This window comes from Harpegnathos saltator, unplaced genomic scaffold (genome assembly GCF_003227715.2).
Source record: "Harpegnathos saltator strain DR-91 unplaced genomic scaffold, Hsal_v8.6 scaffold741, whole genome shotgun sequence".
Lineage (NCBI taxonomy): Eukaryota > Metazoa > Arthropoda > Insecta > Hymenoptera > Formicidae > Harpegnathos > Harpegnathos saltator.
In genome coordinates, this window is record NW_020230584.1 from 1 (window position 1) to 27429 (window position 27429).

The 27429-nt window shown below is 41.3% G+C and overlaps 3 protein-coding genes across 5 annotated transcripts; all 3 read right to left on the minus strand.

The window, feature by feature from the left end:
- Positions 1-4993: 4993 nt before the first annotated feature.
- Positions 4994-14444, minus strand: LOC109504397 (uncharacterized). 3 transcript variants are annotated; one of them, XM_019844074.2, is made up of 3 exons: positions 7472-14444; positions 7160-7268; positions 5012-5053 (listed from the first exon to the last, which is right to left on the minus strand). In XM_019844074.2, exon 1 carries the CDS (start codon positions 10428-10430, stop codon positions 8862-8864), a length of 1569 nt encoding a protein of 522 aa, XP_019699633.2. In that variant the 5' UTR covers positions 10431-14444; the 3' UTR covers positions 5012-5053; positions 7160-7268; positions 7472-8861. The 3 variants fall into 3 exon arrangements, with proteins under 3 accessions (XP_025161756.1, XP_019699633.2, XP_025161757.1); XM_025305971.1 differs by having other exon boundaries at positions 4994-5053; positions 7160-14444; XM_025305972.1 differs by lacking the exon at positions 5012-5053 and adding an exon at positions 6335-6971 and having other exon boundaries at positions 7160-14444.
- A 3360-nt stretch (positions 14445-17804) lies between these two features.
- On the minus strand, positions 17805-21666 carry LOC112590176 (fatty acid synthase-like). Its single transcript, XM_025305970.1, has 6 exons — positions 21376-21666; positions 20440-21271; positions 18818-19275; positions 18428-18682; positions 18108-18362; positions 17805-18027 (listed from the first exon to the last, which is right to left on the minus strand). The coding sequence occupies exons 1-6, from the start codon at positions 21580-21582 to the stop codon at positions 17926-17928; spliced, it is 2109 nt and encodes a 702-aa protein (XP_025161755.1). The 5' UTR covers positions 21583-21666; the 3' UTR covers positions 17805-17925.
- On the minus strand, positions 21621-26158 carry LOC112590175 (fatty acid synthase-like). Its single transcript, XM_025305969.1, has 9 exons — positions 26074-26158; positions 25793-25947; positions 25415-25582; positions 24818-25284; positions 24430-24734; positions 23787-24188; positions 22677-23683; positions 22246-22487; positions 21621-22068 (listed from the first exon to the last, which is right to left on the minus strand). Exons 2-9 carry the CDS (start codon positions 25940-25942, stop codon positions 21621-21623), a joined length of 3189 nt encoding a protein of 1062 aa, XP_025161754.1. The 5' UTR covers positions 25943-25947; positions 26074-26158.
- Positions 26159-27429: the final 1271 nt, after the last annotated feature.

Consider the following 27429-nt stretch of genomic DNA (forward strand, 5'->3'; position numbering starts at 1 on the left):
CCGTTTGAGCTGCATAATAATAATGAATTATAAGATTAGTACTTGTTATTAGGTGTATGAATTAATTCGGTCCGTTTTTTCTTCCAAAAAAAGACTTTAGTATGAAAAAACATGAAAAAGTGTACTAATTAAAGTGTTTGCCTTCGCTTGCTATTATTTTTTTCCATCTGTCTGGCAGTTGTTGCATTCCGTGACGGAAAAACGACTCGTCCTTCGAAGCGATCCATTCATTGAGACATTTTTCTTCATAATTGTTGAAGTGCTGGTCCGAAAGCTTGTGTGCCATCGATCTGAATAAGTGATAATCGGATGGAACAATGTCTGATGAATACGGCGGTTGAGGTAAAACGTTCCAGCCAAGTGCTTCCAAGGTGGGCTTCACTATCTTTCCAACATGTAGTCGAGCGTTATCGTACTGGAAAATCACTTTGTTGTGTCTCTTTGCATATTCCGGCCACTTATTCTTTAATGCATTGTTTAAACGGATCAATTGTTGTTGGTAAAGTTCGGCAGTAATGGTTTGGCTCTGTTTTAATAGTTCATGATACACTATATCCTTCTGGTCCCACTATATACAGAGCTACTTCCTTGCCGTTGCCTTGTCCTTGTCGTTGCTTACTTTCTTGCCGTGAATATTCCGCTTTGGTATCGATGTGAATGGTTTTTCTGGGTTGCTAATGGATTTCCTTCGTTTGGGGTTATCGAAATATATCCACTTTTCGTCTCCAATCACAATACGATACGTAATACGCAATAAACCTTTTCTTTTTTGCCTGACAAGCAAGATTTCAGACATGGCTTTTCGTATCGTACATATACATATTATACAAATTCGGAAACGCTCGAACGAATTACGAAACATTAGATCTAGAACGATTCTGGTGTTGTTCTTCTCTCTATTTCTTCTTTTTTTTTTCTTTTGAATCATGTATGTACAAAATAGCAATGCACGATGGTCTTATACAGACAGAAAGGTTAGCCACGTATTATGCATACTGTGATGGTGGTCTATCGCTGCCTCCGCTAAACGAGTAGCCAATTAATAGCTAGCCGAAGAGAGAGCATTATGTACAGTAACGAGTGTGCTTCCCATCTTGCTAAGCTTATTGTACGCTTTGATATTGAAACTATGCGATCCACTCTTTCATTCGCGCGCATTTTTAAGGCCCCTGGGCACTCGCCGCGGCCATACTGCATTCGTGATGTTGTAGGCGAGAAATGTCACGCTGAGAATTCTTGCGTACCACTTCAAAATAAAAAGATATTCCTCCAAAACAACATTCGAAATGGCTTCAAGACACTTGTAAAATGTTTCGAGTTCTCCCCTTTTACTTGAACAATTAACACAGAGAACAATTAACACATAAAATGGGTGAAAAGAGACCTATTCATGCGAGAAAACACGTGGTTGAACAGCTGATCAAACGAGTAGAAATTATGCTCCCACATATCATATTTCACAAAAAACCGAGAACTCAGAATATTTACAGGTTTCCTGAATATATCACACGTCACAGAAATTCACTACAGCGAATAATAAAAAAATGGCACGCAAGAATAAATTAGGCCGTCACTTTTTCATACCTTTCAGTTCAGCGTTTTGCTACGAGAGGCACTGTAATATGTCGGTATTCTTGGGTTCTTTTCCGTGTTGTGTCTACGGGTAACATGAATTGAATGTGTAAGACAAAAATAAACAAATCTCTGGATGCGTTCCGATATTCACTGCCAGCAGTAAAATTCTATAGTACATGTGACATAAACTATGTATTTGCAGTACTGGCAGTGAATTTCGGAACGCAGTCTCTGTTTGTCCCTGTCTCACTAGTGATCAGCTGATAATGGCATCAGCAGGCACAGGCTAGCGGCGGTCTTATCTCTGTTAATCTCCCTTATATCCCTTAACTCTAAAGCGTGGTTTACAACAATGGCAAGAGTAACAGATGAAAAGAATAGTCTGTAGACATAGGCTATAAAATAAAGACCTTACGCCCGAATGTCTATAATGCTATGTAGTAAATATTACAATAAACCAAACAACATCGACGCATTCTAATCTATTACTCCTGCTATTATTGTAGACGACACTTAAGGCATCTCTCGAACAGATAAGGAACAGGAAAGAACAGATAAGAGATGGACTATAAAGTATGAAGCGTCGTCTACAATGGCAACAGGAGTAATAAATTAAGGCTGTAGACGTCGGAGTAAACTATTTTTCCAGGAATATAGGGCGTATAATAAGACCGTACCCGAAATGGTTAAATTCTACTTTTTACGGTCTGCTCCCTTATCCTCTGCCAATGAGAATTCGGCAGCAACACGTAAACATGCGCGACAGGAGATATGCGTCGACGCTGATTGGCTTATTGCAATATACAGGGTCCTCCGGGAACGCTAAAATATTTCGAAAAATATGAATGATACGAAAAAATGTTTCATACAAAAGTTATAAGGCTTAAAGAGATCTATTTAATAGTCATATCAGTTTGACCATAGGTGGCATTGCTAAGGTCACATGAAGGTCAACTTTGTTTCTTTAAATACAACTCCCTATTTCTTATTGGAAATTCTTGTAGCTTATCTCGAGAGCTTTCCAAAACATTGTAAGGAAGTCATTTTGTATTGTTCTTTCCGAGTTATGACGGTTGAAAGTTACAATACCGCCGGCATTAGCATTACCCAAAGTGTACCGCGCGGAGGTTGCATGGTCGGATTTACACCTCGCGCGCGCGCGTGTGTGTGTGTGTGTGTGTGTAACAAGTGTGTGTGTGTGTGTGTCACTACAGAGATCAAGACTCTACGGTTCGTCACTTCCGCAATATTTTAAGACTCCAAACCCTCTCCATAGTGTGTATGTGTGTGTAGGTAACATTTTTCAAGCTATTATTTTTTACTTTTTTAATTACTCAAATGTTCAAAATGTCTTCCTTCTACTGTTTGGCAATGAGCTAAACGTTCATAAAAACTATTGATCACATGGCTTATTTGTTCTAAAGTGATCAGAGATGCTTCCTGTATTATTCGATCCTTCAGATCTTCCAAATTATATGGTTTCGTCGCATAAACCTTACTTTTGATGTATCCCTAAAAAAAGAAATCAAGAGGAGATAGATCAGACAGTGATCTATCTCTTCTTGATCAGGCAGTGATCTAGCAGGTCACTCAATGGCACCTCTCCTACCTATCCATCGATTAGGAAAAGAACAGTTTAAAAATTCTCGAACTCGTACCGCAAAATGAGGTCCTGCTCTATCTTGCTGGAACCAAACGTTTTGCATGTTTGCGTCAAATAAATTTTCAATTTCAGGAACGATATAATCTGGTAATAAAGGAGGAGGGTCCCTAAGGCCTGTTTTCGACACCCTTCAAAATTGGACCAAAATGGCTGGAATCACTTCCTTATACCCTTGAAAGTAATATTTAGTCAATTCCAGCCTAAACGGAAGTATTTAGAGTGTATACTTCAAGTATACATGGTGCATCAGCGCGCCCATATCAAGCATTTCTTTGGAAAACTTAGCGTTTCTGAGAAAAATGTTTTAGATAAAAGTTGTATGGTTTCAAGGGGGACATAAGACATTGTCATTGGTTTGACCTTGGATAGTCATTTGAAGGTCACGTGAATGTCGATTTCAATATTTTATATAGAACCCCCTATTTTTACATATCTTGTAGTTTATCTCGAGAGCTTTCCAAAACACTTATAACTAAGTCATTTTTCATTAAGTACTTTGCGAGTTATGAGGCTTCTTACAGATAGATTTGTAGAAACGTTACTTAAGGAGATCCGAGATTGAAATCATATTATTTTATATTACTTAAAAATTACAATGTTTTTGATTCCTTCCTCCCTCTCCACTATCCTCCGCGCCATTATCTTCCTCTTCCCCATCCTCGTCCTCTCCATTGTCCTCCCCATCCTCGCCCTTTTCCGTTTTCTTCCCCATCCCTATCCCTTCCTTCCTCGTCTTTCGTCCCACCCTCTTCCTTGTCCACCTCCTCGCCGCCCTCTTCCTCGTCCAAAATAGTATTTACACAGAAAAATTTGCATAATTATGTTACTGATAGTTTTTTCTATAGTCCAATAAAACTTATCTCTCATTCTCTTTTAAATGTTTTCCTCCTCTTCTTCCTCGTTCTTTTCTTCTTTCTTCTTTCTCCACCTCTACCACCTTCACTTCGACCTCCTCCACCTCCATTTCCTCTTTTTCTCTCTCTCTTTCTGTCTCTCTCTGATTCCTCTCCACTTCCTGCACACTACAAATCACATTATTTATTATAAAAGAAACATAAGACAAATAACATTAAATGTTTCGTATACAAATATTCACTTAACTAAAAAAATCGTGCGGTTTTCTATACTAAGAAATAAAAAAAAGGCAGAAAATTTTAGAAAAAATTTTAATTAACTTGTATAAATCTATGTTACTACGTATGTGATATAATTAAAGACGCACGCCTCATGAGATGTAACAAGATTCCCAGCAAGCACAATGTAACATGTAACATTAATGTTGATTTAACGTTCATCGACTAAATATAATAGTTATATAACGTAGGTATTACATAACAGTTATATTGTTGAGAAATTACAACTAACAGGTATGTTACATATAACATTGTGTTTGCTGGATTCGATTATCTGTTGCATCAAACTTGTATAAAAACCGCACAAGCACTAATTCCATACATACGTAATATGCAATCCCAGTCAGAACTATAACGATGATTCGACAATGAAATAGTCGATGAACCGTTGAATCAACTTTAAATTAATCCTCTTCAATATGGGATGAACATTGTGGTTTTGACTGGTATAAAAACGGAATTAAAAAAGAATACTAACCGCTTTTTTGCACTTCATTTTTTCCTTCTTTTTCCTTCTTTTTTCTCCTCTTCCTTTTTCTTCTCCCTTTTCTGTCTTCCTTCATCTCCCTCTCTCTCTCTCTCTCTCTCTCTCTCTCTCTCTCTCTCTCTCTCTGCTCTCTATCTCTCTTCTTTCTCTCTCCCTCCATTTCTTTCTTCTCTTCCTATTTACCTTGTGTCAGACCTAAACATGTAAATTTCATATACAGGGTGTTTGAAAAGTTTGGAAACGGTCAAATATCTCGGAAACAAAACGTTTCTGAGAAAATGTTTCCAACCATAGTTGTAGGGTTTTAAAAGTTCTATTGAATGATCATATCCGTTTGACCTTAAGTGGAGGGGTCAAGGCGAGGTTAAGGTTCAACATGACTTTTTTAAATAGAACACCCAATTTTTTATCATATAACGTTAACGATGACAGCGAGATGTTTCCAAAACACTACTTGATGACTTATTTTTGTTGATAATGGTCTGAGTTATGAGCTTTAGAATTTACGGTGCCGCCAGCATTAGTATTATCCAGGATGTACCGCGTGGAGGTTGCATGTCCGGACTTTATACCGCTGTGTATGTGTGTGCACGCGCGCGCGCGCGTGTGCATGTGTATGTGTGTGTGTGTGTGTGTGTGTGTGTCAGCAGAGATAGGGACTCCGCGGTTCGTCACTCCCGCAGTATTTAATGACTCCAAACCTTCTGTGCTGTATGTGTGTGTGCACGTGCGCGCGCGCGTGTGTATGTAAACGGGCTTTTACTGAATTAAGTGTTCAAATTGCCTTCCGTCTGCTGCTTGACAATGACCTAATCGTAGATGAAATTCATTTAAAACGTTTCGTCTCATTTCTGGTGAGATAAGATTTACTATTGGTGCAGTATGCGTTCCCTAAGGTCTGCCAAGTTAGCAGGTTTCGTTGTGTACACATTGTTTTTAACATATACCCTTAAATGTAGTCCAATGGAGAAAGTTCTGGTGATTTAGAGGGCCAGTCTATTTCTCCACGTCTTCCTATCCATAGGTTTGGGAAAGTATCAGTTAAAAATTGACGCACTACTATTGCATGGTGTGGCGGTACACCATTTTGTTGAAACCAAATATTTTGTATGTTTCCGTCAAACAAATTGTCAATAGCAGGAACTATTTGATTTCGCAATAAATCTAGATAAGTATTCGCATTTTAATTACCTTCGATAAAGAAGGGCCTGATAATACCACGTTCGCAAAAAACCCGCCCATTCATTCAGTTTTTGGGGATACTGTGTGTGGAGATCACGCATCCAGTGAGGAATTTCATCACTCCAATATTGGCAATTATGCCGATTTATCGCTCCATTCAATTTAAAAGAAGCTTCGTCGAAAAAATTATGTGATCGAAAAAGTTATTATCATTGTATCGACACATCATTTCGTCGCAGAATTCATTTCTTCGATCAAAATCATCTTCCGATAGCTCCTGCGTGATTTTAATTTTGAAAGGATGCCATTTCTCTTTCACTAAAATACGATAAATGGATATTGTACTAATCTCATGCGCCTGTGCTGCTTTCCTCAAAGTAGAATGAAGATTTTCGACAAATGTTTGCATCACTTCGAAACTGTTATCCAAGTTTGTTGCTAATTTTGGTCTGCCAGTGCGTTGTCGGTCCTTGTTGGTCCTGTTTCATCAATTCGACCATTTTCTGGACTGTAGTTCACTCCTGTCCTATTCGCAATAGTTTCCCATCGCTTTTTTCGGATGATTTGTAATACTCCGCTTTATTTTGGCAGGAATATTCACTGTACGAAAACGTTTCCGTACTGTTAGTGCGACGTAAACTTGACAAAAAGAAGTCGCTGACACGATAAAGTGAGAAGTCGATTTACGTGAAAACAAGCATACTGTTTCTGAAGAATCATTTTCTTGTAATAATATTCATTGCTCAAATTATTCTTTATTATATTACACTGTATATATATATCAGCGAGTCGAAGAATCCGAGAAGCAGCAGCAAAATGCACATTTCGGAGAGAAGGCAAATATCGGCAGCGTCGCATTTACATTCATATAAGAATTCATCTGTGTGTAGAAAAGTCGAAATGACAATGCACACACACATTTGTCCGAAGTCTGTGAGAAAAGATATATATGGAAAAATGCGATGAAAGGATAGCGTAATCGCATCAGCGCTTATCCGGCAATTGTCTTTACTATATAAATACTATGTAAATATATATACACATACATTACTATACATACATCCACACATACATACATACACATACATTACTATATAAATACTATGTAAATATATATACCAAAATTCACTAACGTCGATAACAGATGATAACATTCCCTACTTTTTGACGATCGCCTCTACGTTATCGACGCTTTGCAAGTTCGTTGACGACTTCAGCATCCCTCCAACTGAAACAGACAGTTCTCTCGTTAGCGCCTGCACCGCCGACCCGCCGTCGCGTGCAGGCCGTCGACTTTCGGTGAGTCTCGTCTCGTTCTGTCATATGTCAGCGAGGTTCGCCCCTTCGCGAACTTCTCCGCGAGCGTGCCGCACCGCGTACGCCGCGAGTGCGACTTCGTGTACTTTTCCACAAATGCGTCATTTCACGTACTTCTCTGCGGGTGCGTCCTCTTGCGATCGTCCCTGCGAGTGCTTTTCGCCGCGGACTTTTCTCAAGCGCATCTTTGCACACGCGCTTCCGCGCCCAGCGCGCCCGCGCGTTTTCTTGCATCGCATGCCTTTTGCGCCGCGCCCGTTCACGTGCGCGCTATGCGTTGCACTCGACGATCACGTGCGCCGATGCGTGATCGGTACGCGCCGTTACTATATCGGCGTGTCCTTGTCTTTGTGAGCGTTTGTTGTTATTGCGAGCGATTTGTATAGCGGTTTTCTTGCGTGCGTCTTTCCGTCGTTGCGAGCGTGCCGTTGTTGTCAGACACGCGGAATAAAGTTTTTTTCTTTGCGCCTACTTCGTTGTGTTCGCGCCGAGAGGAGGCGAACGAACGCCGGGAGCCGCTTCGTACGAAGCGCGGGAGTGGACACAAGAGCGAGTGAGCGTGACGAAAATGGAGCGAGATCAAAATGTTAAACACACGCGAAACTTTATTCTTTAACAATTGTGATTCGAGTTGGCTCGCGCCGTTGGAGGTTTTCGAATGGAAATCTTGCCGCGTTACGACCGGAAATCTTCTTGGCGGCTTGAACGACCGATCCAACCTTTACGCCGAATCGGCGGATCACAATTACAATTACAATAACTGACGGAAAGGCGAAAAGGGCGCGCACGTGGCCTTTTCGCGTGATTGCTGTCGCAGCTTCGCCCTTGCGACCGATTCCGATTCCGAATATAAATCGGATGAGCGCCGAATCGGCAGCAAAGAAAGAAAAGGTGGTCTCAAGATGCGGTGCGATCAGCATTCTGAGAATTGCGTGACTGATCTTGAAAAACGGAGCAAATTCGTCCCAGAGTCGTTAGCCACACGCGGTCCTTTTAGATTGGCTCGACTTCGCGACACGTTACCCGCTTTTTCTATATGGATATGTGGTGAGTCGCGAAGCGGAGCATTGTTTACACACGTGAGACGCGCGTGGCACATGCTCGAAACGTATGGCACAAACAAACATGCTCGCGACAACATCTCGTTTCCTTGTCGCTGATCCCCGCATCGTTGAGTCGACCCAATAGCTTTATTATGACAAAAAAAAACTTAAAACTAGCTGTTCATGTGTGGGGCGCGTGAACATTCCGCCCGCCTTGAAATCGCGGTTTCAATTAACATTATTACATGCGCCGATTAGGGCTGTGCGCAATCAACGGGGAGGGCACACAGCTTTACAATAGGACGCGTATACTCTGAGCTCGCCGTCCGAGCTGTCACGACTCGCACGAATCTGTCGGCGCCTGGGTGGCAATGCGTAACGCGACCTAACTCCCATTTACACGGGGGGAGCGCTGTATTTTTAAGAAGGACCAGTTGTCCGACTCTGATTGCAGGCTTGACCTACCGCCACTTATTGCGCTGTTGAAGCGAATTTACGTAGTCGGCGTACCAGAGCCTCCAAAATCTCTCAGCTAATTGTCGAATGAGCTGCCACCGAGTCAGCCGTTGCTCATTCAGATCTAACAATGAAGGCTCCGGGATTGCCGTAAGCGCAGATCCGATCAAGAAATGACCGGGAGTGAGGGGCTCGTAATCGTCGAGCGTATCAGATAGCGGCGCAATCGGCCGTGAATTAAGGCATGCTTCGATTTGGCATAGAAGAGTGGTGAATTCTTCGAACGTGAGTGTTTGATTCTTGAGCGAGCGACCCACATGATGTTTCACGCTCTTTATGCCGGCTTCCCACAGTCCGCCGAAATGTGGAGCGGAAGGGGGAATGAATCTCCACGTGATTCCATCAGTAGCCGTACGATTTTGAAAATTTGCATCGCGAAGCGCGGCACGATAAGCAGATGCGAGTTCTCTCTCGGCCCCGACGAAATTCGTCCCGTTGTCGGAGTACATGATGGCGGGGAGACCGTGACGCGCGGAGAAGCAAGAGAAAGCGTTTAAAAATGCTTGAGCTGAATAATCCACGACAAGCTCGAGATGTATTGCGCGTGTTGCTAAACAGATAAATAGCGCGATATATGCTTTGTGCGAGACGATTCCGCGCCCAGCGGAAACGCGAATGAAAACCGGTCTAGCATAATCAAGTCCGCAATGAATAAAGCTGCGCGTCGGAGCGGACACTCTTTCCTTTGGCAGGTCGCCCATTAGTTGAGTGGACATCGCGGCTCGCTCGTTAACGCACGCGATGCATTGATGAATTTGTTCCCGAACGAGGCTTCGCGCTTGAATGATCCAAAAATCGCGCCGAAGTATGCCCATCGTGAGCTGGATTCCGGCGTGCAACGTACGAAGGTGCGCGTGGTTGATTATGAGCTTCGTCAGGCGATGCAATGCCAGCAAGATTAGATGCCGCGTCTCGAACGGAAGGGGTGCTCGAGATATCCGCCCGCCAACACGAACAATCCCGTCACGATCTAAGAATGGACGAAGAGAGAGAAGCGGGTCATTTGATGGGAGCTCTTGATTTTTGCGGAGAGTTCGAATTGTGTTCCAAAAGAGCTCCATTTGGACGTGTTTCAAAATAAATGTTCGAGCATTTGAGCATTCCACAGCGGTAAGCGCTTGTCCGGGACTTTCCGCGTTAGGAGTGGAAAGCTTACCGCGACGACACGCAGACGCGAATCGTTGTATATAGGCGACGACGCGAAGCAGTTTCGGCCATGATGAAAAACGCGAGAATAGATCCCACGATTGAAGCGGCTCAGATATATGCAAGACGACGAGTTTTTCTTTCAGGGCCGCGGCATCGGCTGCATACGTGAAAAGGGGTGGCCATGCGTTAACCGATTGCGAAAGCCATGATGGACCTCGCCACCACAATGATTGGTTCAAAATGTTGTGACCCAGCAAACCGCGCGAAGCACAATCCGCGGGATTGTCGTGGGAACGTGACGCCACTGCGCGCTTGGGATACGCGTTTGCACTTCGGCGATGCGATGCGCCACAAAAACCTTCCATCGCGACGGATGTTGAGAGAGCCACGTCAAGGTGATTGTGTTGAATCCGACCAACAATAACACGGCACGGACTTGAGGTCGAGCGATAAGCAAACGAATTCGACAAGATGAGCGAGAAGCACAGCGGTCGATAACGGATCGAGACGCGGGATGCTTAACGGCTTAAGCGGGGCGACCTTCGATCTGCCAGCGAGAAGCGTGATGTTCACGTGATTAGACGGAGAAATAATCTTTAGGTAAACGACGGCCGCGTAAGCAGAATTAGAGGCGTCCGCGAATCCGTGCAGCTCGCAATGATGCACGGCGTCGTCAAAACCCGTCCAACGCGGAACCCGCAAGCCGTCGAGACCCGAAAGACCGGTGTAAATTTGTTGCCATCGCTCCAACATTGTGGGAGGAAGCGTCTCGTCCCAACCGAATTTCTGTTGCCACAAGTGTTGCATGAAAATCTTCGCTGTAATTGTGACTGGTGTGACCCAACCTAATGAGTCATACAATTTTGCGATAGTCGAGAGAAAATGGAGCGTTTGCTTTTCGGAACGCTTTCGGGCAGCGATACGCCGATTTGGAATTGGTCGATGGAAGGAAGCCAAATAATTCGGAGGATCTTTATTGTTTCGTCGGCCGCGAGTGATTTCGAGCACGCTAAGCCGTGATTGGATTCATCGATGTGGCGGAGTAGCTCCGGCGAGTTGCTGGACCACTTTCTCAATTCGAACCCGCCGCGGCTAAGAAGTGAGATGACTTGATCGCGGATCAGCAATACGTCGGTGATGTTGTTTCCCCCAAATAACACATCATCCACGTAGACATTATTTTTTAGGACGGCCACAGCGAGTGGAAAGTCACCTCCTTCATCGAGAGTCAGCTACTTGAGAACGCGAAGCGCAAGAAACGGGGCGCACGTCATGCCATAGGTAACGGTCAAAAGTTCAAATTCTATCGTTGGCTCGCAAGGATTCTCGGCCCATAGAATGCGTTGATAATTCGGATCGCGAGAATCGACCTTAATCTGCCGGTACATTTTTGCAATGCCTGCTGAATAGACATATTTAAATTGTCGCCACCGCAGAATCACAGATGGTAATTCCGCTTGAAGTTTCGGGCCAGCAAATGATCGTTCAGGCTTGAATCGTTTGAGGTCGGGCTCGATGCGTTAAAAACAACGCGTAAGCTTGTTGTCAAACTATGAGCGCGAAAAACCGGATGATGCGGAACAAAGAAAACTTGGTCGAATTCGGACGAGTCCGTAGACTCACGTACGCGCCTCATGTTACCGAGAGCCTCGTATTCGCGCAAAAAGTCGTAGTACGCCTGGTGCTGCTCCGAATTCTGCCGCAATCGACGAGAAAGAGACGCGAGACAATGTTGAGCGCGAGAACGCGAATGACCGATGTCGATCGGAGGATTGCATTTAAAAGGTAATCGCACTATATATCTTCCGCTCGACTCTCGTGAATGCGTGGACTCAAAATGCTCCTCACATTTTGTGTCCTCAGGGGAGCGAAGAGATATGTGCGGAACCTCCTCGACCTCCCAAAACCGCCGAAGCTCCAGATCGAGCGTCGGCGACTCTACGTAGTGACAAACCGACGCTATGCCGCGAGATGAAGCGAGAGCGTCTCGTGACGAGATCGACGACTTCACGCTCTCGGTCATGTCAATCGGCCTGGAGATTATCCAGCCGAGCGCGGTGTTTTGCGCGACGGGCAGTCCGGCTGTATCCCGTCGCGAAGAATTTCGCTGTAAAGGTCTGCGCCGATAAGAATATCGATCGGATCGCCGTTGAAAGGATTCGGGTCCGCCCATGGCAGCTCAGATAAATGTTGTAAACACCGCGCGTCAACCGTTTGTCTCGGAGCGTATGACGTGAGTGACTTTAAAATAACGGCGGTGGTCGTGAATGCCGGGTGCGGAGAGCTCACAGACGAGACAGAGACCTCGATTGCATACTTATAATGACCCGCGCTGATACCGCCGACGGCGGAGACAGAGATCGGCATACGATGATGCTTCGCGCGCAACATCTGAGCTAAATTTTCTGTCACGAACATCATTTCCGAGCCCTGGTCTAGAAGCGCACGAATAGTGACGACTCGTCCGCACGACGAACTCACTCGAACGCGAGTAGTGGCAAGAAGCACGGGGACGTGATGACTTGCTCTCGAGGAGGTGAGCAGAGTGTGCACCTCCGCGACTGCATTGGATGAGCCCGGCGCTCGCTCCGATCTCGAAGTTTCAGGCGTAAGGCTCGCGCGGGCTTCCGAAGCAACGTGAAGGAGAGAATGATGCCGCTGTTGGCATCGCCGACAAGAATATTTACTTTGACACTCCTGCACTCCTGAATGATTTTGTCCCATGCAATTGAAACAACGGCGATGTTTTTTAACGAGCTCGCGTCGTTGCTCCGGAAATGCGCGCGCCAACGACGGACACGTGCTGAGATAATGAGGCGCTTTACAGATCGGACAGGGCGATCGCGCCGAGGTGGACGCGGTTGCCACATGCACGCGAGAAACCGAGGCGGACTTAATTGTCGACTTGCTGGGAGCGCTCTGCGAAAAGTCTTCCAATGCGCGAATACGTCCCGCTAGGAACTGATCGAGCTCGTCGAACGTTGGCAATGAGCCACTGTCGCTCGAGCGCAAATTCCATGCCTTACGTGTGCTTGGATCGAAACTTTGAGTCGTTACATGAACAAGATGATCGTTCCATAATTCGGCTGGAGTGCGCCGTAAATGTTCCAACGCCGCGATAGTTAATTTTATTTTTCCGCGTAAGGCTTGGAGCTAGGACATTGACTCCCGAGATAACCGAGGCAGGTTCAGCAACGTCGACAAATGAGCCGTTAACAGACGACGTCTGTTATCGTAGCGATCGAGCAGCACGCGCCACGCGCCCGAGAAATTATCCGCCGTTACTGCGAAATCGGCGAGACATTCGAGAGCGCGACCGCGAAGAAACGAAACTAAAAAATGCATTCTCGTGAAATCATTGAGCTCCTTATTTTCAATAATGAGCGTTGTAAAACGGTCACGAAATGATTCCCACTCGGTTATGCTGCCGTCGAACGGCGGCAATTGAATGGGCGGCAAGTGAGAAAGCGAAAACGCGGATCGCGAACTGCGCTGAAAAGAAGAATCGACGGAGTGCGGGCTCACGGGAGGCTCGAGTTCCTCGAGAATTTCGGCTATGAAATCCAGTGCAGTCAAGTAGATGACCTCGGTGCCCTCATAGACCTGCTCGGAGAAGTAGCTCACGTTCGCCCAGGTAGATTCCGGAACGGTCTTCTCCAGCATAGCGTGGCCATCGGTGAGCTGCATCCAGAGCTCCTTTAAGGTCCGCATTCGATGTCGCACGATTGCCGGAGTATAATTATTCCGGCCGATCTTCTTGAAATTATCGAGGTAGCGCACGATCTGGCGCTGCACCTGCATTTGCCTCTCCATGGTTCTTCCCGCTCACAATCACTTCGGTTTACACCCGGTAATACGCTGCACTCACCGATCCGGCTCGAAGGACCAGAAATTTGTTCGCGACGAGAAGAGGCGAACGAACGCCGGGAACCGCTTCGAACGAAGCGCGGGAGTGGACGGTAGAGCGGGCGAACGCGACGAAATGTTGAGCAATATTCAATAAAGTCCACAACAAATCTAAACTTTATTCTGTACTACAAGCATGATGCGCGTCGATTTACGTCATCTCTTTGCGAGAACGAATATCTGGCAGTGATCCGCATGGAAAACTGCGCGATTGATTGACCGTAACGGTGACGACCGGAAACGGTCTAACTTTGACTTTAATCGACGTTTACCGAAATTGAGCCGAGGTTTTGATAATCCGCGAAAGGAGCGCGAACGCGGCTTCCTCGCAGGAATGCCGTCGCAGCTTCGCCCTTGTGACCGATTCCGACGAGAAATCGGATGAGCAACGAGAGAACAATGGTCTCAAGACGCGATGCTGTCAGACTTCTGAGAATTGCGTTACTGATCGTGAAAAACGGAGCGAATTCGTCCCAGAGTCGTTAGCTACACGCGGTCCTTTTTAATTGGCTCGATTTCGCGATACATTACCCGCTTTTTCTATATGGATATGTGGCGAGTCGCGAAGCGGAGCATCGCTTACACACGTGAGACGCGCGTGGCACATGCTTGAAACGTATGGCACAACAAACATGCTCGCGACAACATCTCGTTTCCTTGTCGCTGATCTCCGCATCGTTGAGTCGACCCAATAGCTTTATTATGATGATAAAAAAAACTTAAAACTAGCTGTTCATGTGTGGGGCGCGTGAACACCGGCAGAATTGAATTTCGGAAAAGATTTAAAGTTACCTTTAGATTTACTTCGTGGAACTCCTCCGAAAGATTGTGTCACAAACTTTAGAGATTATGTTTCTGTTTTAAAAGGAAAATTAGATGAAGTTTATTAAAGTGTTAGGCAGAAAATGACTTTAAATTCGGAAAAGATTAAAAGGTGGTATGATCAGGGAGTTAAGAAATGTTTATTTGAAGAAGGTCAGAAAGTTTGGTTTTTCAACCCACAAAGGAAAATTGGGAAAGCTCCAAAGTTACAAAGTAATTGGGAAGGACCTTATGAAATAGTAAAACGGTTGAATGAAGTAGTTTATTGTATTAGAAAATCGAGTAAGAGCAGGAATAAAGTAGTACACGCAGATAGGTTAGCTTCTTTTAGTGAGAGATAGAAATAAGGAAGACATCAGATACCTGTAAATTTTTAATGGTAAAATTATTTAGAACAAAATCTTGCGTTCATTTTCTTTACTTTAAGGTTTAATTTTGGAGAGCGGTTTCGGAAGACCACATCTGGGAAAAAGAAAAGAGAGAAGGCTTCTTCCCCCACCGTTTTTGATCGTGATTTTTCCGTGGGACATTGGGCGAATGCCGAGGCAGGGATTCGGGGTGTTCTATAAAACGTTGGGTCCACGGTAGTTCCCCCCTCCCTTGTTCGAAGAAGAGCCAAGGAGGAGACGGACGAGGAAGAGAAAGAGAAGCGGATCGTTTTTAGAAAGGCCTTGAAGATGGTTTACTTCCTGGAGGACGAAGATAAGAATGGTGCTCTGGGAACAAGGAGTCAAATTCCTCGGAACCCTTTGATTGAGAACATGGAGTTCGGTAACCCGTAGCAGCTTAGGAAAGGGAATAGGGAACTAGTGCTTCCGGCCGCTACCCTTGAAGGCAGGCACCCCCCTGGTGTTTTAGTCGGTGCGAGTCCGACATAACCCGAGGGCCCTCCCAGGGCCCGTGGGTACCCATAAGGGGTTTCACTAGGGTCACCAAAAAAAAAAAAAACCTGTAGCAGCAGCTCAGGGTAGAACAAGTACTATGGAATTCTCTGGAGTCAAAGAAGAGGATGACCCTGCTCAGGAGAATTGTCGGGACAACAATTTCTAGAGAAAGAGGGAGCAATGTTGTGTACGAGCCACAAGGAGTGTGGAAGCCTCAGTTGTCCGCGAGCCTTAGGCATATGGATTTTGACAGTCGAAGGATGTTTGTCTGGACGACGAGAGTTGTTGAAAAACAACAGCAGAGAGTCTGTCACAAGCCGTCACCGCGAGAAGACGTGACCTGGACGTTTTTCCTTAATATTGTTAAGATGAGAAGATTTTCGTGAGTCTGTATATATTGGAAATAAAACGGAGTTCTTCTTTTCTTTTAATCCTGTGTTAGTTCATTTCGCGGACCTGGTACGCGCGAGACGGAAATGCTCAACAATATATATATATATATATATATATATAATTATATTAATATATGGTTGTTAGTATTTTTGTAATTGCCGTTTAATAGTATATAATATTTAATAGTATATACTTACATCGTTTTCTGATGCCATTTCCAAACGGATCACCAATAATATAATAATAAAAATATAACCTTGTCTTTGCGCGGTTGATAAAGGAAAAGGACGTAAAATGATTATCGATAATTGTATTTTCAAGTGATAATCGATTCCGCGTAGCATGCGCGTAGCGACACCAGTTGGTCTGTTCTTTTTAGCTGCGCTGGTGCAGTATTAGTATAATACAGTACCAATACAGTAGTGCAGCTAAAAAGAACAGACCAAACTTGGTGTCGCTGCGCGCATGATACAAGAAATCGATTATGATTTGAAAATACAATTATTGATAATAGTCAATATACATCCTTTTCCTTTAATCAACAAGAGATTCCCGTGAGACAACTGCAAGGTTATTTTTATTATATTATTGGCGACAACCTATCCGTTTGGAAATGGCATCAGAAAACGATGTGAGTATTATATACTAATAATACTATATGATATTTTTATAATTAAACGGCAACTATTACAAAAATACTAATAACCATATATTAATATAATAGTAAATATATATATATATATATATATATATGTATATACTCAGGATACATTCGGATTATTCGTTATCACATTTGCGGGAAAATTGCAGCTCTGGCTAGAAGAACAGTCGTGAACTATTTTTCTGCTCTGCATTATCATATTTATCGGAAGACCTAACCGCATATATTAAAAATTTTTCTGCAAAGTTTTCGTATCTTTTTAAGTTTCCTACCTAAATTTTGAGTTGTTAGAAATGATTTGTAAATTTTTCCTCTTTGGAGCATCCAGAGTTTCAGTACATACAAGTTGCAAAACTTTTGTATTAGATAAATATTACGCTAACTGACAATTCGAAATTTTAATTTAAAAATTTTTTATCGCTTTCGTCACATATTGAGTGATGCTCCAATTAATTTTTGTACGTACTTTCATCGTGTAAAAGCATATTTAATTCTGAAGCATTTAAGACGACGTAAACTTTACAGAAAAAATATCAAATTTTGACAGTTCTCTGTCGATAAAGCGTTCAGCATCCCCTTAAGTTCAAAAATGTTAAATGCGATATTAATCAGTGGTACATATAAATAGGGATAAATCCGGCCTCAGGAAGGAGATCTTGCAAATATATGTAAAGATAAAGGTCATTGCAAGTGGATCTCCTATCCGGTATATTTATCATAAATGTTTATAACAGAATATAATAGCATATATCAATTTATCCCAGTTTATCAGATTATATATTTATCAAATATAAATCCAAAATTGACCAGAATTAATGTAGAAAGGAATGTGAAGTAGAGACTTAAATGTTAGCTAAAGTAAGAACGGAAAAATGTCAACGACGACACGTAATGTACGAAAGTATAAAAATAGGAAGCCATTTAAAGCCGCAATGTGTGAATTTAGAATAAATATCAAATAAAAGTAAGCAACCCTTTTTTAGAGTTATAAACGTTTCTCCATATTGGCGACGAAAGTTATTTATACTTGTTTATTAATCATGCATGAATAAATAATCGAGTATTTTATCATAATATTTTATTATTGCCTTGTTTACAATAAATATTCTGCGTATTCTCCTTCCATTTCCACACACCTTGATACCTTCGATTTACAGAATTACGAACTTTTGTAACATTATAAAGATTAACTTCTCAAGATAATATTTCGTTAATAATATCAGCAAGTTCATCATTTTCCAACATCGTGAGATGATTACCTTCGATACGACGAACTTGCACGTTACCTTCAGTTACCTGAATAATAATTAATTTTGCCGTCAATTGATTTTCGAAGGCGGAAACTACATCGATATGCGTCCTTATATTAAGATTACCTTTTTCAAGTCGCTATTTTCGTCGGCAGAAGGCAGGTAGGACGTTGTAGGTTTTAGTAATAGTATAGGCGATTTCAGTGGCGGTGATGAGGACGCATCATACTCGTGAATAGCGATCAGATGCTTATAAACCGTTGTACAATAAATCTTGTAATTTTCAAGAGAAGTTACTTGCACAATATCGTCTGAAAGACATTTGACGACAGCATCCCATTTTTTCTCCCACGTGTCGTGTTTAGACAATTCTAATAAAACCTGTTAACAATTATCGTTATTACGTGTCTTATATTATAACAATAAATTCACCATACACAACATACCGATGTATTATCGACAGAGTAGAAGAGATCTATAAGGCCTAGGAGAACATTATTCTGAAATTCCTGAAGATTCGTGAAAGGAAAATATTGATCTTTCAGAGTTTTCATATAATCCGGTGTGCCATCAATTAATATTAACCGTCCTGTGAAATTTCTCGCCTCCAACAATCGCGTCAACTCGATAGCGATTAACGACCCGTATGAATACCCAACTATTATGAATTCCGCAGAATCCTCCATTTTTGATATTATATGCTACAAAAAAAGAGAGAGATATAAATGTTCTTTTTTTCTTATTAGTTTCTTGACCGATGTGACGCAATTCCAGTCTAGTGGAATGGAATCACGGAAATATCGAAAAGGCAACTTCCCTGTTATATTAATACGTACAGGTAACAAACTGGCAGCCGACTGCAATACAGATTCACTCGTGGGGATATTGTTTGCTCCGTGCTGCAAGCATATCACGGGACCTTCGATTTTCGAAGCCAACGAATTAAATACGTTCCCACAACCTTCGATTCCTGGTAGAAGAAATATCCGCTTTGTGCCCACTTTATTTCTCGTAGTTATCTCCAAGCAAACATCTGGAACTATGTCTAAATTATTGCTTAAACGAATTAAAAATTTTGTACCCGCCGAATCGAGTGTCTCAGTCTGCTCAAAACGCTTGTCTTTGTCGGCCATATTGTGGAGTTTCTCCAAAGTGAGAGTTCTAATGTCCTGCGCGGTAAGATAAACGTCGAATTCTTTCTCCAACGTTTGCTTGATCTCTACCGCCGTCATTGAATCCATACCGATCTCTGACAGTGGTGTGCGAAGTCTTACCGTTTTCACATCTTTTATACCTAGATAAGCAAAGGCAGGAGAAGATAAGGCTCTTGGTTTTTTATCATGATCACATAAATCACAACAAAAGTTATGAGAAAAAATACACACACCATTCTTGCCAAAGGTGTTTTATAAAACAGTAACATTTAATAACTATTATACTTCGGACAGTAAAAAAAATGATGTAAGGAAAAGTTGAATCCCAATCTTGAATTGAGTGGGCACACTATTTTTTTATGAAATCGATTTTTTTATTGGTGCAATGAAGGTTGGGCCATAAAAATATAATTGCACTTTTATTTTAAATAGAACTCCTTTATTTTTTGTACAAGTAGATTTTTAAAATATTTTTCGTAAATTTTTTGTATAAACAGATATTTTAAATATTCTCCATAAAAAGGATAAGATGACCAAAAAATGAGTAGTTAATAAGACATTTAAGATTTATTAAAGTAAATGTTTAAACGTTCCATCATACAATAAACATTTGGCATCGAGTGTCTAGAAGGATATTTCGAACACTGTTTGTAAATATTCAATTGCGTCAAAAAAATTGTATCGTTTATGCCTGCCTAACAATAAGAATCGTACGCAGTAACGAGTTGTAATTCAATGAAGAAAATATATCATTATGAAATTTGTAAACAATGAACAAAAATAGGCATGTTCACCATTTTTGTGTTTTGTGATAAGGATACTATAAATGCTGCAATTATATATCGTCTCATATCCGTAATGTTGCCAAATGTTTGTGGTACGACGGAACATTCGAATATTTATTTTAAAAAATCTGAAATGTCTATTCATTTAACTACTTACTTTCTGGTTATTTTAACTACTTCTTTCTGCAGAATATTTTAACTTGTACAAAGAAAAATCAGGGGCTTCAGTTTAAGATAAAAATGTAGCTGCATTCTTCTCGTCACTGCACTACCAAAAAATTGACTTCGTAAGACAATAACGCTTATGAGAACATTCAACTTTTACTTACGCTGTCTTATTCTTTTGTATTATCCAAAATACAATAGATATTAATTGTTAGGATTCTGCGAAACACCCTGAATATAGTTAACATTGTGTGTATCATTAATTGTAATTTTTTAACTTTAATTTCAATGTTTTATCGTAAAAAATTTTCGAAGTGATCATCAGATTTGTCACGTTTATGATGAAAAAATTACCCATGATACTAGCTACAGTTTCCACAATGTCCATCACTCCACCAAATGTCGCGCGCTTCTCTGCCACAACCATACTACCCACGATCGGCTTATTTAGAACCATGAAAGTGTCCAGCGACTGAAGACAGGATTGTATTTTCTGTTGTAGAGTACCGCCGATGATCAGTTCCTTATTGTCCTCTTGCATATCGGCCACGAGACCCACATCACCCACCGCGCCCCACTGTATAGCCATCCCAGGTAATCCGTCTTGTACTCTTCTCTCGCATATTCTCTCCATGATGGAATTGGCCATACCGTAATTAGTTTGGCCGGAGTTTCCTCGGCCACACGAAACGGATGAGAAGACAACAAAGTATCGGAGGTCAGGGCACATTTTCCTGGACAACTCGTCCATTGTTTTCGTCGCCATTGCTTTCGGTTTAAATGATTCCTCGAAGGACTCAGTTGTCTGATTCTTGTAGAGAGAATCTTTCAGCACTACGGCAAGATTGAATATAGCGTCCACCGGTCCCATTTCAATGGCAGTGTTCAGGATGGACACGCCGTCCTTGTGATCAGACGCTTCAGCACTCGCGATAATCTGCACATTCACCCCGTAGGACTTCCATAATTCTACCCTCGAGCGCTGGTAACCGTTTCGCAATCCTGTCCGCGAAGTGAGAAGAAGATTCTTTGCTCCGCGAAGAATAAGCCAGTCGGCCAATTCTAGACCAAAGCCGCCTAATCCGCCCAAAATGATGTAGGACATATGAGACTTGCAGAAAAATCGGGGATAAGCGAGAATAGGAAGACTCAATGGCTCGTTTTCATCGCATATCTTTATCAGGATCTGAAAATAAGGATGATAGTAACAGAATTTCATCGCGATCATATATAAAGCAGTTGTTGCGATAACATTAAAAACATGAATTTCTAGTGTGCGCGAGAAATTACCTTTCCTATGTGCTTGCCAGTTGCCATATACCTGAAGGCATCTTCTACTTCGGTCTTTTCAAAGACTTTCCTAGGAAGAGGTTTTATCGAGCCATTTTTCAGACATTGTAACATATAATTATATATAATTCCGTAATTCTTTGAGACGGAACTTATTATATTGTCTAACATAATTGCATGGAAACTGATGCCTTTCGCAAAAATCATTCTGTCTAAAGTATTATCGGCGATCAAGTCATATTTTCCTATTTCCAAGAATCGACCGCCTTTTGCCAAGCAGCGAATAGACGCCTGAAGTTCTCCTCAGCTAAGGAATTCAATACGATATCAACTCCCCGACCGCGTGTCTGCTCAAGTATCATTTGTTCGAAACTTGTGTCGCGAGAATTGCCGATATGATCGTCAAGGATCGAAGGAAAAGTTTCTCTAATGAATTGCCGTTTCTTCAAAGTTCCGACTGTCGTGAATACTTCGCACTTTTCGTACAGCGCGAGGTGGATCGCGGCTTGACCAACACCGCCGGTACCCGAATGAATGAGAACTTTGTCTCCTCTTTTCATTTTTCCTTTCTCGTAGAGAGCGTAGCAGCTTGTGGCATAAACACACGGAACTGTGGCAGCATCCTCGAATGTCCATTCATCGGGAATAACCCAAGACATAACGTGGTCCTGGATTGCAACATTTGATATTCCTCTAAAAATATAAATTATGTTTTCATTCAAGTTGACGTCGTCTTTCAATCATGGAGGGAAGATTGATAACTGCATTACATATCTACATTAGTGCTAAATCTAATATCCTTCAATACAACATTGTTATTGAATTTATATCTATGATATAATAACTATATTTTGTATTATATCCTCTCACCTATCGGAGCATAACGCCATTATTCTTTGTCCAAACCCATCATACCCGACAAATTCAAAGCCTAAGAAAGAATCGATATCTCGTTCAATCATTTGGAAGGATTCCAACGCCAGTTTACCAGTAGCTATCATAATATCTCTAAAATTCAGTGCCGCGTAAATTTTATGTATCATATTTTCGCGGCTGAGTTTGGGAGATGTCCGTCCTTCGACCCAACGGATTGTGCTCATATCACCTCGGATCTAATAGGAATTAAGTTCACAATATAATTTCGTATTATTATTAATATAAAAAAAATTGTTGTAAAGGAATGGTTTTGACTTTTGATGAAAATTGAGTTGTTCCGACGTTTTCCGCATAAAGATAGATAAAGTTTTATGCAAATTTCTTTCCGTGTCCACTTTGTTATCGTATACAAAACCCTTATGTACCCTTTGAGCGACGTAACCGCACTGCACAGGTATGGGTTCCGGCGGCGATAATGACAAGTGTCTGTAAGAGCCCCAAACTTTGCCGGGACGTAAGACATTAATGGGTAAGTCTAGTCGCAACTGATTCATGTAAAAAGGCTCTTGCAAGGAGAACTTGGGCGCGTTCTTATCCTGAATGAAGACGCATCTAACTGTGTCGCCGCCTGGCTCCTTTCGCAAACAATTTACAAATCCTATGACACCGCACTCAGGATCATCTTCCACAACAAGTGTTACTCGTGAGTTCGTCTCGTCGTCCGTGTCCAATGAAGATTTGAGCTTTTCGATCCACGAAAACTCGTAATTGTTTATATGCACGATTTCTCTTTTTATTATTGCACTTTGCGCCTTTCTCAGAAGCAACACCAACTCCCGTTCCGTGCGTTTCTCCAAAATGATATTCAAATTGTACTGTTGGAGCAACTCATTGTCGTATGTGACATTGAGGTCCTCTCGGGTAAACAGAAAGCCACCAGCCATTATATTAGACAGTAATGTGTGTGCACTTTTCGTTAATACTCCAACTCCAACAACCATTAGGAACGTATCGCCGTTTAACACTTTGTTAGGTTGTACGACCGATAGATTTTGTGGTAACAAAGAGCAGTCGAATCTGTTCTCCATCGCAGCCAACGTCAGATTAGATCGCACTAATGGCAAGTTGCTCAGAACTTTGTCCACAATTGGAATAACTAGATCCTCCAGTAGAATCTTGTCATCGTCCTCGACAAACTCGATCACTTTGACGTTTCTCAAATTGTAACATTCAAGCGCGATGTGTATCGATATTTGCACCGCATCTTTCAAAGAGATCGTGTTATGATCGCGGTGAGCAATGAACTTGTATTCTTCGTGTACAGATTCGACGTTCGTCGATCGGCGGGATATGACCATGGACTTCAGCCCACAAATTTCAATTCCTCCGGATATAATGGCGTCGAAAGAATCATAGACACGTACGGGTACATCTGTAATAAAATTTACAATATGGAGATGACAATAGGAAACCTGCATGAAGAGCAAAATATTGCAAAATACGAAAATATTTTAAATTAAATTGTGCGTTCTTACTTCTTTCTTCAATAGAGAGGTTATGAAATTGCGTCATATGATGTGCAGGGTCGATTACCAATTTACGAATTTGAGTCGGTACGTAAAGATTTCTCGAGTCAACCGATAAGAGTTTTATTTGCAGCATATTGTCCATAAATGCTACCCAATTTGTTGCCCACGTGATATGCCCTGTACTTCCATTAATTGAGGAGCTTTTTAATGAACGAAATAGACCATTATACTGGTAGCCACGGAGTCGTAGTTCCTTGTAAATATCTGCAGCATTCATGCATTCTTCATCATCTTCGTTTTTCGATAGAAACTGAACGGATATTTTCTCTTTCACGATATCGTCAGGCACCCTCACGACTCCACTGACGATTACATTCTCTCCCTCTATAATCTCGAAATTATTATCGCCTGTAAAAGTATTACAATTATTACACGATAATATCACTATTTCTCTGAATCTATTACATCGACTTGATTTCTATTGTTGAAGACAATTTTGTTGTTACAGGAAATTGAACCTCACTGCGACTTCGCAATGTTTTTCCATCTTTTTTCTTAATGTTGATTATATTATTGTTAATGTTGTGTCACAATATCGCTGTAAGGGAATATCGAGAATTGAGTCCCGGGTAATTGCAAAAGTATTTACCTTCTTGGATCATAATAGTTAAGTCCAGCTTGTCTTGTCGTGATAAGTGAGTAGCGCGTATGAATTTAACATTTTCAAATACAATAGGTATGTTTCTGTGATCAATGCCGCTCAACAAACCAATAGTATGCCAAATTTCGTAAAGGTAACCCATAGCTGGTAACAAATTTCTTCCATCGATTATATGGTCAGACATATATTCAAAATCTGCATCAGCGGTTGTAATAGTGACGATTCTTTCTCTGCTGAAAATTTTACTTTCACCTGTATAATGGTAGAAGTAATAGTCCTCAGAGTGATTCCATCTGCAATATTGTTTTAAAATTAGTAATGTAAACAAAGAATCGTGATTCGTTTTCTTATACTTATATTTCAGCAAGAAGCGGACCTAATGAGAGGAGATATCATTGGTGTTCCCCGACTAACAGGAAATTGCACTGGCGGATACAAACTTGCAATCTGTGGCTGAAGTCCTACATTATAAAGATCTCCGATTCCTTCTAAAAAGTTTTGCATAGTATGCTTCTGGCCGCGTTTATAGAGTGAAATCAACGTTATCACTGACTCCAAGTTTGATATGAGTGGCTGAAAAGTATTGTGTGGTACTATGTCGACGAGTATCGTATCTTTCGGTAACAAAGCTGTAATTTTTTGTAATGGTACTGGATTCAGTATAATGTCTACATAATATTCTGCAGCGGTCTCAAACTTGTCGCGTTCGCTTCGTGACCTGCCCAACTGTGTTACACCGCGGCTGTTTGGAAAGTTCGCTGGTAATATTCGGTAGAGATGCTCCAAGAGTTTTGATCTAACAACATCAAGATAGTTGCCTTGATTCGTAGTAATGTCATCAACCTGAGGAGCAATGATCAATATTATTATGCCTGGTTTCATAAGTATGTATAAATGGAACATACATAAACAATCGCTCCACATAAGGAAAGCGGAAATTAGTAATTAAAATGAATTCAAAAGTCGTTAAAACCTGAGACATGGCCTGCTCAAACGCCGTGCCTATGAAAGATGCCGTCAAAATTGTTGTCTCGATAGTGAAACGTCCATCAACATATTCGGATATAAGTTGGCCAATAGACTGACCTATCGTGTAATCGGATAGAATACCAATGTGTGTTAAGATATCCACTATTCCAATCTAAAATGTTGTTGATAAAAGTATTGGCTTTTAATTGAGAGGCTATTACATCATACGTTTACATGGTTTTACGTGGCTAAATACCGATATAAATATACACACACACACACACACACATACGAGTACTTAAATAATTTATATGTTGGACTGTGCTTAGTCAAGCATTTTATATATTGTGAATATAAAATAATTGATGTTTCTTTCTTATACCTGTATGGCAATGATTGCTACAAATGATTCTACGATGCTATTGCTGGTAGTTTTATTTTTGTTTTTTATAATATCCGTAACACATATATCCCGCTGCTTTAATGTTTCATTACATTTCTTTATTGCCTTTGCAAACACTGGTAGTTTCATCAGTTCTTTAATATATCAAAAGCAAACATATTAATCATATATGAAGGACATTGTATACATGGAGTTGTATATATCCATTCCATCAAATTTATGTATTGAAATTAAAATATTCGTAATAGTTGCTTTCGTACCTATGCTACGCCACTCAACTTCTGTTCCAGGAAATACAAAGCAGATTGGTCTCCTTGGGTTTGCGCAGTTTTCAACTTTTCTTATTTTGTTCCCCTTTCAAACCAAACAACTTTTGTTTAAACCTTATTTTTTTGTATCTTTAATTTTCTAAGAATGATTAGCGTTATCACTTAAATCAGATATACTGTAGCACATATGCACATTTCATATTTAACATCTTTATTTCGTAATAATAAGTTTGCATATTATGTCATTAAAATTAATTCTTTTGCATTTTGTAGTAACTGAGGAAAATGCATAAGAGACAGTTTATTGAATACAGCGCAAGCTGAATGAATACACAACATCTATCTACAGCATGCGCTTTAGACAATGATATATCTCGCTTTTCTAAATATTCATCATGATATATATAGTTATTATTATATATAGATGGATTTCGGCATCAAATGCTCTTTAATTTTTATCCTCAGGGAAATTTTTTTAATTTCTGGCAAATTAATGAGTAGGGGCTGGAAATTGAAAAATTTTTGACCATTTCTGAAATCTGAATATACCGTTGCAACAGTAATACTTAGTATGTAAACTTGTGTAGGAACTTTTTTATAAATCCTTTGTCTTTAGAAGATATTCGCAAAAATGGAAATGGTTAGTTTTTTTTCGAGGATTGTTTCAACGTCCTAAACCTTGAGATACGCAATATAAATACGGTCTAGTAGTTTTTGTTGTTTGCTCTACAACATAATCCAAAGCCATCAAATCGGGTGAGGACAGTTCTATGGTTTTTCTTGTAAGAGGATCGTATGTGATATATATTTCAATGTTTTTTTAAGGTGTTGATAGCGATGGAAACGGCATATTCCCCCACCATACACTACAAACACCGCGAAAGGACTGACTCCTATATTGAAGGACAGAATGATGTCGTCATTGAACAACCTTCATGGACGGTGGTTACATTGGCGTTAATAATTTCGGATTTGGCGGTGGAAACTTGTCACATAACTCTGAAATCAAATCCAAAAATAAAATCAATGTTTTGGAATCAGAATGGCTTACCTAGACTTGTAGCCGGTATCGGTCGTAACTGGAGGAGGCTGTTCAGGCTCTATTAGATGACGTAAGTAATTTAACCTAAAAACGTATTTTTAAAAAATCCAAATTAAAATAGAAATTATCAAGATCAAAATGTTTTTTCCGTGATAAGATGTTCTATGTCCAACTCTGCGCGGTAAGGTGAATAGCCGACAGATAGACGTGGGAATATATGGTCTTTGCATAGCATTCATGGCAGAATATTCAAGGCCATTCCTATGAGGATATCACTATTGCTGGACCTGAGTTTCCTGTTAACA

Coding starts and splice junctions, on each gene's coding strand:
- LOC109504397 (XM_025305971.1), bottom strand. CDS start 10,430: ATGGAAGGTTTTTGTGGCGCATCGCATCGCCGAAGTGCAAACGCGTAT.
- LOC112590176 (XM_025305970.1), bottom strand. CDS start 21,582: ATGATTTTTGCGAAAGGCATCAGTTTCCATGCAATTATGTTAGACAAT. Junction 21,272..21,375: donor CTGGCAAGCACATAGGAAAG/GTAATTTCTCGC, acceptor CCTTATTTTCAG/ATCCTGATAAAGATATGCGA. Junction 18,363..18,427: donor ACTCTGTCGATAATACATCG/GTATGTTGTGTA, acceptor AATTGTTAACAG/GTTTTATTAGAATTGTCTAA.
- LOC112590175 (XM_025305969.1), bottom strand. CDS start 25,942: ATGAAACTACCAGTGTTTGCAAAGGCAATAAAGAAATGTAATGAAACA. Junction 25,583..25,792: donor TAGCAATCATTGCCATACAG/GTATAAGAAAGA, acceptor ACAACATTTTAG/ATTGGAATAGTGGATATCTT. Junction 22,488..22,676: donor GCGGTTACGTCGCTCAAAGG/GTACATAAGGGT, acceptor AATTCCTATTAG/ATCCGAGGTGATATGAGCAC.